We start from the raw sequence: 15,128 nt of genomic DNA, 5'->3' as shown, positions 1-15,128 counted from the left end.
AGTGTGTAAATAAATTCTACTTCCACTTCGGTGCAGCTCAACAGTAATTCAAGCCATTTCCTCTGGTTAAATGACACGGTTTGTTTACTAGTGGTGCCACCAGGAAGAACGTATATTATTATTGTGACGTTATGGTGAATTGTCCTATTAAACTACGGATATACTTTCTTACAGTAATAAATCAGTGGATTACAAACTAATTAAAATCCATTACTTTTGTTGAGTATATGTACAAACAGTGACTGAGAACAGCTTGCACTCGTTTCTGCCTAATTACACTTTTTGATCCTTTTATTCAGCTTTTCCTCATCCTCTTCATTTTGACATCCAGCCTTTGTACACATTTAAACCCCTTGCCAATAGATATTAAGCATTTGTTTCATGAGCAAAACAGGTCTCAAGGAAATAAATAACAGAAACATCTTTTTTGATACATTGTCCCCTCTAAAACAGAACCTGTTCAGCACAATAAAAACATATTTGTAATTACTGTATACAAACGAATCAACTGTCTTAGAATTCTTCCTGGAAGTCGAGGCCTTTTTGTAATCACATCCTGTCAATGACCATATATGAGGCCTAAAAAAACTTTGGCCATAACTCAAGAATTCCTACACTCATTATGACAACATTTCACACAGATATCTCATAGGATAGTAGGGCTCAACAGTATCAGTTGGGATGTTGCCATTGGCAACCCATTTGAAACGATGACAACCAACTCTTGACCATTTAACCACTTTTTAACATGTAAAAAATAGAGGGAGTGCCCACCCCAAAACAAATATATGTGTTAATATGTGTTGCATTAGTAATTTTTACTCATGTTGACAGTTTTTTTAAATCTGAAGGACCAAAAACAAAACCCTGAGCAACCCCACGAGTGATAATTAACATGTCAATGGGACGATGAAGTTGCTCTGAGTCTGTTTGCTAACATGTTAGCTAAAAAACCAGATGAACGAAAAAAAAAAGAAGATATTCTTACATTTTTGGGTCTTTTATGTGATATTTTAATTATTGGGCTGACGTATAACTGCATAGTATCGAAATTAATCAAAATATAATGCGACTAACTGGCAAAAATATTTTCAGTTTCGCCAACCAGAAGCTTATTCCTACTTTACTTAACAGTTCGTATTCAATGCCATTACGCAGGAACAGAAGGATTGGTCGAGGCATACAACCACAAGGTGGTTATTATATATATATATATATATATATTTATTATTAATTTTTTTTTCAGATTTAATGGTCTGCTTTCAAAGGACTAAGAGCTGCTGCTCAGTGGGAAACCGCTCAGCATGCACACAAAATGGCAGAGAGAATCAGCGGGGGACAACAGTGTGTTATTTTACGGTTAGTTTAGTCGGAAAAAAAAGCTTAAAATCAGCCCTTTATTTCCCACACTGGCTTCTAAAATGTCTGACACTGGCCATAGGGACTTGTATCTATCAAAGTTTGGCACTAAAAAGGTGTTTTCACATTCCTCTCCTCATATCTGAGATTTTAATGTGTCCCAGGCAGCCATAGTTGGTACGCCACTAATCCATAAACCAATCAGCTGTCTGAAAAATGAAACATTATTGGACGGGGGAACCACTTGAACACAACAGCGTCAAAGAGAGGTGAAACCTCCATTCAGAATGAAACACAGTTTCAGTACAGAAAGAAAACACACTGACAGTTCCGAGCTAAGAAGCTAACAAACAACAGATGCTAACAACACTTTTACCATTTTGATATGTCTGCTAGTCCAACATTTTAGTGACAACAGACTCCTTGTCTCAGCCTGGGTCTGACTGGCACCGCTTCAAGACGCCTAAGCTAAAACTTAGTTACAGAGCGCTAACGTTAGCTCCATGGGCGGGCAGGACGGGCTCAATGTCCGTCCATCCACCCAAGGGGTTCCGCTGCCCCGCCCCCTTCTGTATGATGCTGGGTCAAACATTATGAGCATAGTCTCAACCAAGACCCAAGCACTATGAGTGAGGGTCAGTGTTTTATAGTCTATGAGCATGGTACTGTATTGAATATCAGTTTAAATCATAGATCATAACCGCTGCCTGCACCTGACTCTGCTAGAGACTGACCTCCCGTGTCAGTCGCTACCCTCTAAAAAATCCCATTCCTGTTACAAAATTTTATAAAAATGACTCCCGTTCCCTCCCGGTCCCATAAAAAATCCCAACATTGACTGCCACTCCCATCTATTCAGTAGCATTTTCTGTTAGCCTAGCTCCTGGACAGGGGTGCTAATGATGCTAATCCAGTAAGTCCATTTTTTATACAGTCTATGGTCTCAACATAGCACGGGACAAAGGAGAGGTGGGCGGGGCTGCAAATGCAGTAAATCTCAACAATAGAGAAAGAGCAGATGTGCTTCCAGCTCCTTCTCTGTTTTTTTCTTTTTTTACTTTCTAGGCTGGAAAATCTTAGCAGAGTAGTTTTTAAAATAGTTTAAAACTCCCTGTTACTTTGAAAGAAAGACATGCAAAAAAAATGTTGAAGGTTGTAAATGATTTGAGTTCTGCTTTAACGTTTAAAAACTGAATCCCTCCCCTATTTACCCCTGAACTCTTCTCCAGCTTTCTCGTGCATTTCACACGTCCAGCGAATGTTATCAGAGCGAGCCAGTCTTCTCTGGTAAATGAGTCTGAATATCAACAGAATAACAGTGTTGACTCAGCATCTCGTTGAAAGAACAATACACTGTATATTTAAACCATGGCCTAAATTGAATTAACAACACAGACTGGTTAGAGGGTATGCATTAATTTTCAAGGCATGGAGCTTTTAAGTAGTGCAAGCAATAAATGCATACAAAAAACAAAGCACCAACAATGTAGTTAGTGAACCCAGAGTTTATTAAAAGAGTGTTTTAAAGACTTACCTATTGGCCCAGGTACTAGCTCCTCTCATAGTAAAGTCCATTCAAGTGGATTACCAAAGTCAATCCCAAAGGAAGAAGCCCATTGGTGCTTTGTTTTCTGTGTAGGGACTCTTCTCATGCTACTGCAGAGGTTTGCTGTTATTTTGAGCAGTATTAGTGGTTAAAAAAAGACGTTTTAATGCCTTCACCGTACTGCCCTAATCAGTGTTAGCCACGTCCGGCTGTTAGCAACTCTCCCGGATTTCTCCGTCAATAGTAAATAGAAAAAACTATCTTGATGACTTATTGGAGATATGTAAGTGCCGAAAAAGACCATGGGATGATTTGTGACATCACAACTAGTCAGGAAGTCAATCGTGAACCAATATCCGACTTGTACACGTGTTGCGTATAAATTTGAAGCCACAAGTGCACACACACACACGCACACACACGCACACACACATGCACGCACACACACACACACACACACACACACACACACACACACACACACACACACACACACACACACACACACACACACACACACACACACACACACACACACACACACACACACACACACACTGAGAATAGGCTTTTCAGTGAGGTAGGAGACATCTGTTGTCCAGCAGGAATATTTTAGAAATGAACACAATTTGCATATTCACAGATTCTGTTTTTTTTTAATGAGGTAGAAGGAGAAGATGCCTTTTTAAGGATTTTAATTGGGAAATTATACTTTTTTTGCAGAAACAAATGTTCCAAGCAGACTATTATATATACTGTATATGTCTTACACATGTCTGGAGGGGATCTTTGTATTTAAGAATACATTTTCTTTCTTATTAAGTGCACTTACGCCCTTTTGGCCCCAGTATTTTCCGTGTCAAGTCTTTAAATAGATAAACAACTCTGGATTGGTTTTTGGCCATAGAAAGAGCTCATCAAGAGCTTTAATTTAAGCCATTTTCGCTCCAAAATGTCACCTCTAGATTTCAAATAACAAAACAAAAGTCTACAATGGCTCAACACAAAGCAGTTCCCCAAACTGAAGGTGAAAATCTTTTTTTGAAGCCCTAGAAACCTTGAAAAATAAGAGATAGGACTTTAAAACCCTAAACATAATAACCAGATACAATAGAATACCAATGTTTACCTATCCTGTCCAATAAATAGTCCACCAAGTACCACTTCTTATTGGCATATTATTATATTCTTATTGACATGACACAGCTGATTATGCTATGTCGCTGTCGCGTGGGGCACCTTTCCGATGTCACTGGTAAATACCAGTAAAAATGGTGTATACATTTGAAAGCTTTATGAAAGACGGATGCGACATTGCACGACTGGGTAAAGAGTGACGCTGACAAAATGCAGCGTTTTAATCCCAAGTTGAACGTGACAGCCTACATGAAATATGGTTCTTGCTGCTCAATACCCAGCCCAGCCCAACCTGTTTCTCCCACTCTTTGCCTGCTAGACTACCTTTCTGGACATGCAACACATATGAAGTAAATGAAGCAATAACATCCCTTGAGCATGGGGCGCAGCTGCTGCTGAACTCCTCGGCAGCCCTAATGAAGAACCTAGTTCAGCTGGTGTTGATTGGGCCTAGTTTAGAGGCTGGGGAACCAATTGTCCAGAGTGAACATATTTCTGTAAATGCACTGAAATTCATTGATTCGCACCATAGTACAATATCTGTGGTAGAGAAGGGATTCATAAATTCAGAATCAGAAAAACAGCTTTTCTACTGAGTGAGAGGGTTGAGCGGAAGTTAGCAGAGCTGAAATCATAAGCACAAACACATGACTCATGAGTCTAGGAACTTCAGTCAGGCTTATCCAGTGCTGTAAACACATTTTTATGTATTCACAATATTTTCTCAGCCACTGTGAGATGTAAAAGGTTGGAAGGACTGTTGAATCTTCTTTTTTTGTTGCATTTTAAAGAATTGATATAATGTGAGTTATATATGTACATAACCACGTGGATTCATACTTACAAACAAATACATGCCGTATATGCTTTTACAGTGAGCAGGACAAGTAGAATTCATATCATGTCATTTTCATGGTTTTCACATCAAACAGGATTATACAAAAAAATAAAAAAATCAGGCGATCGGGATGACGCCATTCGACACATTTTGCCAAATCTCACCGTTCAGCTGAGACTTCTAGTATATGGACGACCAAAGACCGTTTATCTGAACACAACGCCCACATTGCCCTGACACAGACGTCTTTAACGTACATTACGTACATTACCTGTGAATTTAAGCAATTCATCCATTTCTGGCAATTTTACACCTTTCTTTTGTAATCTTAAAATGCTCCTAATATGCGTATGGCACACTAAAATGTCAAAGAAATCCACAGGGTTTTGAAACTCATCAATCTTCAATTCTCATATATTTCTAAAAGATAAAAAATCTGACCATTCATTTCCATCGTCATTCCAGTGCCATGGGAAGTCCGACGTTTTTTATCTAGGCAAAGTGCACAGGAATGCCGATCAAAGTGGAACCACCTACTAGTGAATTCGGGGTAGGTTGATATCCCCAAAATTTGTTAGCAGGAGGAAACTAGCGGGAAATAATCAATACTAAAAATTTGTTTCAGATGAGATACTAAATTACAAAAATAGCAATACTTTTGCAGTCAACAGTGTCGCATCCGCCTCCTTCAGCTCGTCTCTCTAAACACATGAACGTTGGTTCATCACATCAACAACACTGAGCTGACTGAACAAAGCTGGTCCTGCTGGAAGACCTTCAGAATGTTTAGTAGAAAAAGAGCAAAGCAAAAGTGCCATTTGGAATTATTTAGCATATGAGGCTAACGACCAGGAAAGGCTAAAGTTGAAAACAAGTAGCACAACAAAGTTGGCGAAGCGTGGTGGATTTACAGTCAGTAGAGTTCCTGTTTCAACAACATTGAAGTATGAAACAGTTACATCTGTTATCATCAGAGCTAGCAGCTAGCATTTCATAATAAACAGTAACGTTAATGGCAGAGCTAAGCAGCTAGCATCATCCCCAGTTTTAGTAGTAAATGAACAAAGCAAAAGTGTTGTTTGGAAGTATTTAGCATAAGAGGCTAACCACCAGGGAAGGGCTAACGAGGTAAACAAGCTGCTAGTGGTTAGCAACTTATAATAAACAGTAATACTAATGGCAGAGCTAAGCAGTTAACATCATCAGTCCTGCCCGTCTAACATTAAGAGCCCAAATGGCAAAATTTCTGCTTGATCACTAATACCACTTTCATCTTTACTTAGCTGGAACGGCTAGTGCCAACGGCTAATGGTAACCGTCAGTCAAACTCCTCTGCAATACTTGTTTTTAAGGTGCGATTTGCTGGAGGGGATGGGTTCAAAGAGACTCAAACAGACTCTGGTCTCCTGTAGGATAGTGGGCCCGGTCTGAACTACCTGGCAACTCGACTGCTGCATTTTTTGTTGTTGCGACTACGATCTTGAGACACTGGATGGCAGTGTTCTGCTCATTCTCCATGTTCAACCATTAATGTCCACAGAAATATTTTGTCATATTTATGTTCACCCTACAGTTATGTGTTTTCTTTCTTATTTTCACTATGTCAGACAACTCTTTAAAAGTGGTATTGATGTTGTTTGTATTGTTCTAATCTTTATTATAAAAATTCTACCTTGATTTTTTGTAATTTTCTCCCCATGGTATCGAAAATGGTATTGGGTATTTTCCTATAGTATATAGTAACGGTATTGACTTTGAAATTCTAGTATTGTGACACCCTCATCTGTATTTTCAACCTCAACCTTTTCTCTATCAAAGCAGGAAACAGGTACAGCATAGCCGTTAAATCTTTACAAACACAATTAAATGGAAAATAAATGAGTAAATAAATAATGTATGTATTGTCGATTCATACAAAATTCCCATTCTGTTGCGGCTTCTTTACATTAAAAGCATTGCATTGACAGAAGGATAGTGGCTTTTATTGTAAAGCAGTCAAGGTCGACGGCCTATCTGCACGGGAAAAGATATATGAGCATTATTATGCGAACACTATGTCGGAGAAGAATAGCTTTTCTATGGTTAGCATCCTTGCATCCATTCTCTCTTAATTACATCCATTCATGATGCAGTTGAAACATTTCCAATGAATTGTCTCTATATTGTAATTATACTGCCAGCAGGGACTTTTTCCCAACTGCAAAACTAAACTCAACAACAGCATGTGTTTGATCCACCCTATGGGAGGGGGGAGGGCCAGTCCTACCGGCTGCTAAAAAGCATCCCCAGTAGGAGCCGAATAACTTATTTGCAAAACTTCAGATTTCATGAAAAAATATAATCCCTAATCAGCCTTAGCTTTAAATGTTTCTAAACTTTGCTAATTAAAGTTTGCAGATTTTTACTTTTTCACTTTCCAACTGGGTGTACTTTTCACTCTCTGCTCTGTCATCATGGTTTTAGTTCCTCAATATAATATAAAAACCTGGGGTTATTATTACTGCACATCTTTCTCCTTTATTTGTTACTAATGAAAATGACAGTGTCATCAGCAAATTATATCATTTATTTGACATTTGGTCTTTTGAAATTTGTTTTTGAAATTGATTTATTATATATATTTATTCATTTCACGCAAAAATAAGTACAGAAAGATACAAGAACAGGAAAATAAATAATGGTAACAAAAAGACAAAGAAAAATATTCAAGGTTTTAAAAATTTCAATTGTTTTCATTTCTTTTAGGTCCATGTAATGTTTGAATATAATATCCAAATTCTATTTTAAATCTCTCATTATTTACATTTGTGAATGAAGAATGTTCTATATTCAAAGTAAAAAGTTTAAAAAATATACAGGTTTTTTTTTTACAATTAAAGTCATTCTTGTAATAAAAAAATTCAATGCAAAAAAAGTCATTGTCTTATCTCACCAATATAATTTAACACGCAAACATTCATAAAATAGGTGGCATATAGTCTCAATTTCATTTTTACATAATACACAATTCCCATCGATATCATCTTGAAAGCTTACAGGATAAATAAGGACACTTCTCTGGTATATTTCATATTTCACAACTAAGTTCATAACTGACATCGATGCGATATCTGACAAATTCTCCTAAGATGATTATTAGTACATTTTTTTCCCAGTTATTCATGCACACTCTTTCTTTCTTCCTGCAGGGTCCTCGGTCATCCAGTCAGTCGACCCATTCTCCAACACCTCATGCAACACATCCTCCAATGACTCAACTTTCTGCTCTCCTGCGGACGAAGGACTGGGGGCGGGAAGTCCATATAAAGCCGTGGAGATGTTTTTTATCGCATTGGTTACAGGATCTCTGAGCTTTGTGACTGTCACCGGAAATATTTTAGTCATGCTGTCCATCAAAGTGAACCGCCACCTACAGACTGTAAATAACTATTTCTTATTCTCATTAGCATGCGCTGACTTGATAATCGGCGCTTTCAGCATGAATTTGTACACGGTCTACATCATCGTTGGCTACTGGCCGCTCGGGCCAGTGGTCTGTGACTTGTGGCTCGCTTTAGATTATGTTGTCTCAAACGCCTCAGTGATGAATTTATTAATCATCAGCTTTGATCGCTATTTCTGCGTGACCAAACCCCTCACATATCCAGCGAGGAGGACGACTAAGATGGCGGGGTTAATGATCGCGGCGGCGTGGATCCTGTCATTCATCCTGTGGGCTCCGGCCATCTTGTTCTGGCAGTTCATCGTTGGAGAGCGGACAGTACCACCTGGAGAGTGTTATATTCAGGTACAGTGAATCAATCCTCACCCTCACGTTTAGATCATAGAATGTATACAAATTGGACGTAGCCGCTCCCTCGAGGTCTGTTCTCTCAACTTGGGCCAATCGTACTCACATTTGGGAGTCCCCATCTTGTCAGACTTTGACCCTGCCTCATTTCCTCTTATAAAAAAAGGGCAATTATGTGATGTTTGGGGGAGGGAGATATGTCCGTCTGGCTGACGTATACTGGATTAGCCAAATAAGAACCACTGCCCGGGAGCTAGGCTAACAGAACATGCTGCTAGATAAATGGCAGTTGGAGTCAGTGTTGACATTACTGACACGGGAGGTCAGTCTCTAGCAGAATCAACTGCAGGCACTCCCTTGTCAGTCTAGTGGAAAACACAACGGCTCCAGGAATGAAGAGCAGGCAGCATTTCTGATCTATGATTTAAACTGATATTCAACATAGTACCATGCTCATAGACTGTAAAACACAGACTCTCACAGCCCAAATCCTCCTGCTGCTCCAGATTAGCATCTAAGTAAGTGCAGTGCAAGTGCGCCTATTCAATTAGCATAACAGAGCTAACACGCTGGGTTCCTAAACCATCTGTTGGTTCAGTCGATCGAAGAGCAAACAATCTTGTCATTCATGGAAACACCACCACACGAATGACCGCAGTCCAGGTCGAGATGATGGAGTTAGCATGCTAATGATGCTAATCCTGACAACTAGCCTCCGAGGAGAAGTGAGGGACAGGGGACACTCAAGAGGCCACACCCCTAATTATTTATAAACTTTAACCTCCAATAAAATAAAAACTAGCCCCCCCCCCCCAGTTTTGTCATGGAGATATGAACTAAACATACAGACTACAATTTTCTTTTGTCCTAGGCCTTAAACCGGTTTAATTATGCTGAAAACAGCCTGTTTAACATGGGGGTCAAATAGAAAGTGCTCTATTGCGCAAACTACTCCCAGTGGACACTCGGAGAACTGCAGTTTAAGGCACTTCCTTATTGGATCAACCAGGAAGTCGCTGTGGTGGGGGCTTAACCAGAGTATGCTCTTACTCTGGTTAAGTTAATAACTGTTATTCCAGTTCTCCCTGTTTACATTAGCGTGGAAGAATGTGAAAAATGGCGGAGGAACTCTTCCTCCGGTACAGTAGGTGGCGCTCTGCCAACATACAGATGGTCTGAATACGTCTTTTTCTTCTGGTTGACCTCAAAATCACAACAACTTGGTAAGCGTGGAGAACATGGACGACTTTTGGACAGAGTTATGACAGAAACGGGTCTTCTTGGTAGTGATGTAGTCTCCATGGGGAAGTCCTTGGTGGGTTTAAAGGTAAAGCTTGTGTTGTTGCTGTTGTTGCACCAATGCACCAATACTCTGGTTACTAAAGGAGTTAAGTAGGTCTGTTAACCGGGATTGGGTGTTTACATGACATTTGAGAAACCCAACAGATTTTTACTCCTTTTTAATAATATTTATTTGTCCCAGCAGCTGAGTGACCGGAGACGGGGAAAAGCCAGTCAATATAGGCCAAGCATTCACTCCATGGACTAAGAGAAAAGAGTTCAACGGCATTAAAACGCACGTCCAAATGGCTACGTTTCTCCTTGATCGCTAACATCACTTTCATGTTTACTTAGCTGTAACGGCTAACGCTAACGCTGTTTTTATGGTGCAATTTGCCAGTGGGGATCGGTTCAAACAGGCTCAAACAGACTCTGGTCTCCTGTAGGCTCTGACCAACCTGGCAACTCGACTGCTGGAATTATTTTTTTGTTGTTGCGACTATGATCTTGAGACACTTGATGGAGCTGTTCTGCTCATTCTCCGTATCCAGTCTTCAATCATGTCTACATTGATTGATCAGCTCAGTCTGTCTGTGTCCTGGTTGCTGCAGGCAAAGTCTCCTCACAGGGAGATAAAATCAGACATTACATACACTATTGATTTCTTGCCATTGAGTTGACATGAAAACTATTTTTGGTTTAGTACATTTTCTCCTGTCAGTCAGACGGGTAGCTGGCTGCTATCACTCAGCTCCCCAGGAGCAGCTGCTGACAGACGGCTGAGCCACCAGCGTTTGGTACAAGGCTGCCTTGTAAGAAGCACCAAGCTTTCTCCTGCAAACCTGCTCACGGTGACACATAAAAAGCCAGGCTCGGGTGGTGGAAGGATCAAACAAACACAGCACTTCACCCAGGAGGCCGCAGTTCATGTCCTAGGGCCTCATTTATAAAACTGTGCATAGAATGCTGTCAACGGTGGCGTACGGACGAAACAAAGTACATTCGTCCACATAAAAATATTGGGATTTAAAAAACAGTGCGCACTCATGTCCTACACTGGTTTCCCTTCATAAATCACAATCAACTCAAAATGTGGAGCAGCTTTTGCAGCTTCATATGACAACCGTAGATGCCTATAAACAGTCAACAAAATTAATCTCATTCATACTGACATCATGAAGAACGCAGAAAGGAAACAAAAAAGAGACATAACAATAAATGTGAAGATGATGTTCTCGTGGAGAGGTGGAAAAAAGAAATAACACGTTGTCTGTAGTGCACAGTGTGGACATTACTAACGACCAAACGGCCATAGAGTGGTAACATGTTGCGGACACAATTAAAGGCTGAATATGTAGAATGAGCAGAACACCATCATCTAGGGTCTCAAGATCGTAGTCGCAACAACAAAAAATAATTGCAGCAGTCGAGTTGCCAGGTTGGTCAGACTTTGCCCAGTAGCTTACAGGAGACCAGAGTCTGTTTGAGCCTGTTTGAACCCATCCCCTCTGGCAAATTGCACCATAAAAAGTATTGAAGAGGAGTTTGACTGACAGTTAGCGTTAGCGGTTAGCGGCAGTGCAGCCTACAGTAGCTGCACCCAACAACAGACAACCCTGGCAACGCTATTGGCTGCTACAATGGAAACAGAACGGGACAGAAAGTCATTGTCAAACCCGTCAAATTAAAAAAAATATATATTAATTGAGACTTAGTATATTTTTTATGGAAAAGCAATACTTTCATTCTGTATCTGAGTGTGCATGGATGACCGCACATTCTCCCGTCAAGTTTGCTTTTTATAAATCCCAAATTCTGCTGAGAAAGTGGCGTTCGCCCTCTTCTGTGCCGATGCCACCCACCAATGATCTTTTTCCAACCAAGTGGTTTTGTTGCCTAACTATGCAGCTTCATGTGAGTTTGCAACATAAACAATGTGTTCCTGGTAGTTTTTTTGGCTGTGAAGTGCAAGGCTATATTTTATAATCTTGTTTACGTATTTAGATTTAAACTCTTAAAATTGTTGTTGCTCTTTGAATATATGTCTATTACTGTAATACCCTTAAAGTCCAGCTCAGACCAAAGATTTGCGACGAGACGAGTATTGCGGATAAATGTTGTTACGTGTGAACTGAACCGTCTCGTCTCGTCTCGTCTGGAAGTGGCCGATGCAGCTGGTTTTATAACGTAAGTCACGTCACCTTATTCAACAGCCAATCAGTTCAATAACAAAGTCAACTGGTCATGTCAGTTACAGACTGTCAGCTGGTCAAAATGGCAGTTTTGGAGACAAGGCTCAACGAGAGAGAGAAAGAGAGACATAGCGGCAGAGAGGGTCGAGCGAGCTAGTGAGTAAATGAGGAGAGGGAGCGCCGTAATCGAGGACAAAGCAGTTAAATGAGGAAATGCAGCTGTAGCAAATATCTTTCTATTTCTGTCCTCATTTATATTTTATAATGCAACAAATTGTATCCAGCTACAAAAATAGCCTGAAAAGTCAAAGGTCAGAGAGTCGTTGCTATGGAGATGATACACCGTCTCGTCTCGTCTCATTGGTGTAAACTAGCAGATTTGAGAATGTTGCAGACTTGCTGGTAGTTTTAAGTTTCAACTCGTCTCGTTGCAAATATTTGGTCTGAATTGCGCTTAATGTAAACTGCATGTATGTACGTGCATGTTATTTTACCCTTGAACATAATGCAACTCAGTACAACACCACCACTAACGTGTACAAATGTACAAGGGTACCTAAAAACTGGTAACTGGTGTATAAAATGCATATGTTTAAACATTCTCTGTGGATCATGAAAGGGTTTGTTTGTTTGTTTATATGTTTGTTTGTTTGTTTGTTTCTACAGTTCCTTTCTAACCCTGCAGTGACGTTTGGGACGGCTATAGCAGCATTCTATCTTCCTGTCATTATTATGACAGTCCTGTACATCCACATATCCCTTGCCTCCAGGAGCAGGGTCTCCAAACACAAACCAGAGAAGAAAGAGAAGAAGTTGGGAATTAAGTAAGTTTTTGGTAATTTAAAGTTATGACTACAGCTGTGGATCTATGAGAGCAAAGACTGACTGTCACCATGGACTTTGTCTTAAATGATGCCATCCTTCTGGACTTTATATCAACACGTGACTGAAAGTTTTATAGGGGGAAAAGTGTCAGGGTAACAGGACTCAGGGGAAACCTTGAGACACGACTAAGGTTTATAACTAACATATTATGACTTTTGGATGAGAAAAATGTATTTTATGTTAAGTTGGAACTTAAGTCTACAATGGTGTAATAGGGCCAAGTATGAAAAAAATATATATTCCGTACCCGTGGGAGGGGGGTAATATTTTGAGAAAAAATTACAGATTTATAAAATTAAAGTAGCAAATCTACACGAAAAGGTCGCAGATTTATGAGATTCAAAGTTGAAAAATAGTGTTTTCTTTTCCTCCAGTGTTTTGCTCTACAAAACCTGTTGAACTACATCACTTCAGGATCAACACAGACGCTGCTGCATGCCGTGCAGGCTATTATGTCTGCAGCAAACTCTGAAAAATACGGTTTTGAAGTTCAGAAACAATGAAAAACACTGCAGATCCGATGACATCATGCATAATACAGCAGTGGATGAGAGATTGCATTGTGGCGCTTATAACGTTATACAGTATGTACAATAAAACTATCAGCACTATTATTTTTGATGCACGATAAATGCTGATAGTGAAGTGTGCCAGGTGTCAGGTTTTACATGTTGTTGTAAGAGTGAAGCAAATATATGCTAAGTTTATTCATATTTAATCGCTGGATCATATTTGTATCATTTGTGTTTACTCAACAACGCTTCTCTCCGCCATCAACCACGGCCGAAATAACCGCTATTACTGCTAGGACCCTGATATGTAAGATTGGTGTTTGGATTAATAACATCACCTCGAAGAACATTCCGGTTCCGGTGGTGAAGTTCAGATTTTGCCTTGATTTAATTGCAATAAATGTATTAAAAGTACGCCGAAAAAACTACGACATTATGACGATTTGAAAAACGTCTGAATGCATGCTTTGTCAGGTTTGTCTGCAAGACGACAAGCAAACAACTTTAAAAATGGTTGTTTTCTGAATGGAGTTCTGATGGATCAGGGCTGTGCCAACATGCTATCATGCTAACATTGAAGCCGCTCCATCGACACAACAACAGACAGGTAACGTTTGTTCGACTTCCGTGCTTACTTTTCTCAGAGAAAACCCCTTTTCCTTCCGGTATATGAACAAATATGAAGTAATATAGAGCTCCTTGTGTTCACAGCCCTTTACAAGTTCCTCCATTTCTGATCCGACAACCTCCAGACATCGAGAGAATCTAAACGCTTACACACCATCACACAAATGTATCGATCGAGTTGAAATGTTTCCACCACCTGCTGCTAATACCTCATGGAAGCAAGAAATGGTATTCACTTTATACACAGGACAGGGCATGTGGTCTAGCTGCCTTCTTTGACACCATTCACAGAACACCCTGCATTACGGGTATTTCTAGCATGTGAGGAAAAAGCTCAGAGCCATTGTGGCCCATCCTTCAACCGCCTAGCTCTGTGAATGCACTCCTCCAGAGGAAGCTCAGTCACAGCACCGCAAGGGTTTCCAGGGTCATCCATCAAATGTGCCACCCCAAGAAGTGTGTGTGTGTGTGTGGGGAGGGGGGGGGGGGGGGGGTAATGAGGCCAGCTGCATCTAGATGCCCCCAGATGTTACTCAATATAGGTTGTGACAAACATTCATCCAGTTAAAAACATAATGAATCAAGATAAACCAACTGCGAAAAAGGGATAAAAACATATAGCACCTCACAAATGGTAAAATTTAACAATTTAAGCGAGAGAGAGGAGAGAATACCTTTAATAGTTAGTTTCAATTTCAATAACATTTTCAGTTAAATTATTAATTATTTAAATATCTGAGCAACAAAGAAAATACAGAAATAAAAATAAATCCAGAGCCTGAATTACTGGAGTAGATTTCGCATGAAATGTACAAATTCCCACTCGTGTGCGAACTTACAAAGGCAGGTTGAAACAAAAGCCCACCCCACTGTCAGTTTGAAAATGCACTTTAATTTATATGTAATCCTCGTATTTATAAATGTAGAATTTATATCCGAGATAAAATCCGCAATTTTTTGT

At 39.9% G+C, this 15,128-nt stretch overlaps 1 protein-coding gene across 1 annotated transcript in view; it reads left to right on the top strand.

Annotated features, from left to right (window-relative positions):
* Window positions 1-15,128, top strand: part of chrm4a (cholinergic receptor, muscarinic 4a) — a gene marked incomplete at both ends in the record, with an annotated part of 55,993 nt that overhangs the window by 29,519 nt on the left and 11,346 nt on the right. Inside the window, 2 exons of the mRNA XM_083937790.1 lie at window positions 8,069-8,667; window positions 12,810-12,967. Coding sequence (XP_083793916.1) covers window positions 8,069-8,667; window positions 12,810-12,967 — 757 coding nt within the window. The remainder of the gene's footprint in view (window positions 1-8,068; window positions 8,668-12,809; window positions 12,968-15,128) is intronic.

The sequence above is a fragment of the Echiichthys vipera genome (assembly GCF_963691815.1).
Source record: "Echiichthys vipera genome assembly, chromosome: 23".
In the NCBI taxonomy this organism is placed as follows: Eukaryota; Metazoa; Chordata; class Actinopteri; order Perciformes; family Trachinidae; genus Echiichthys; species Echiichthys vipera.
The sequence above is the reverse complement of the archived record's forward strand: the minus strand, read 5'-3'. Positions and strand labels throughout refer to the sequence as shown.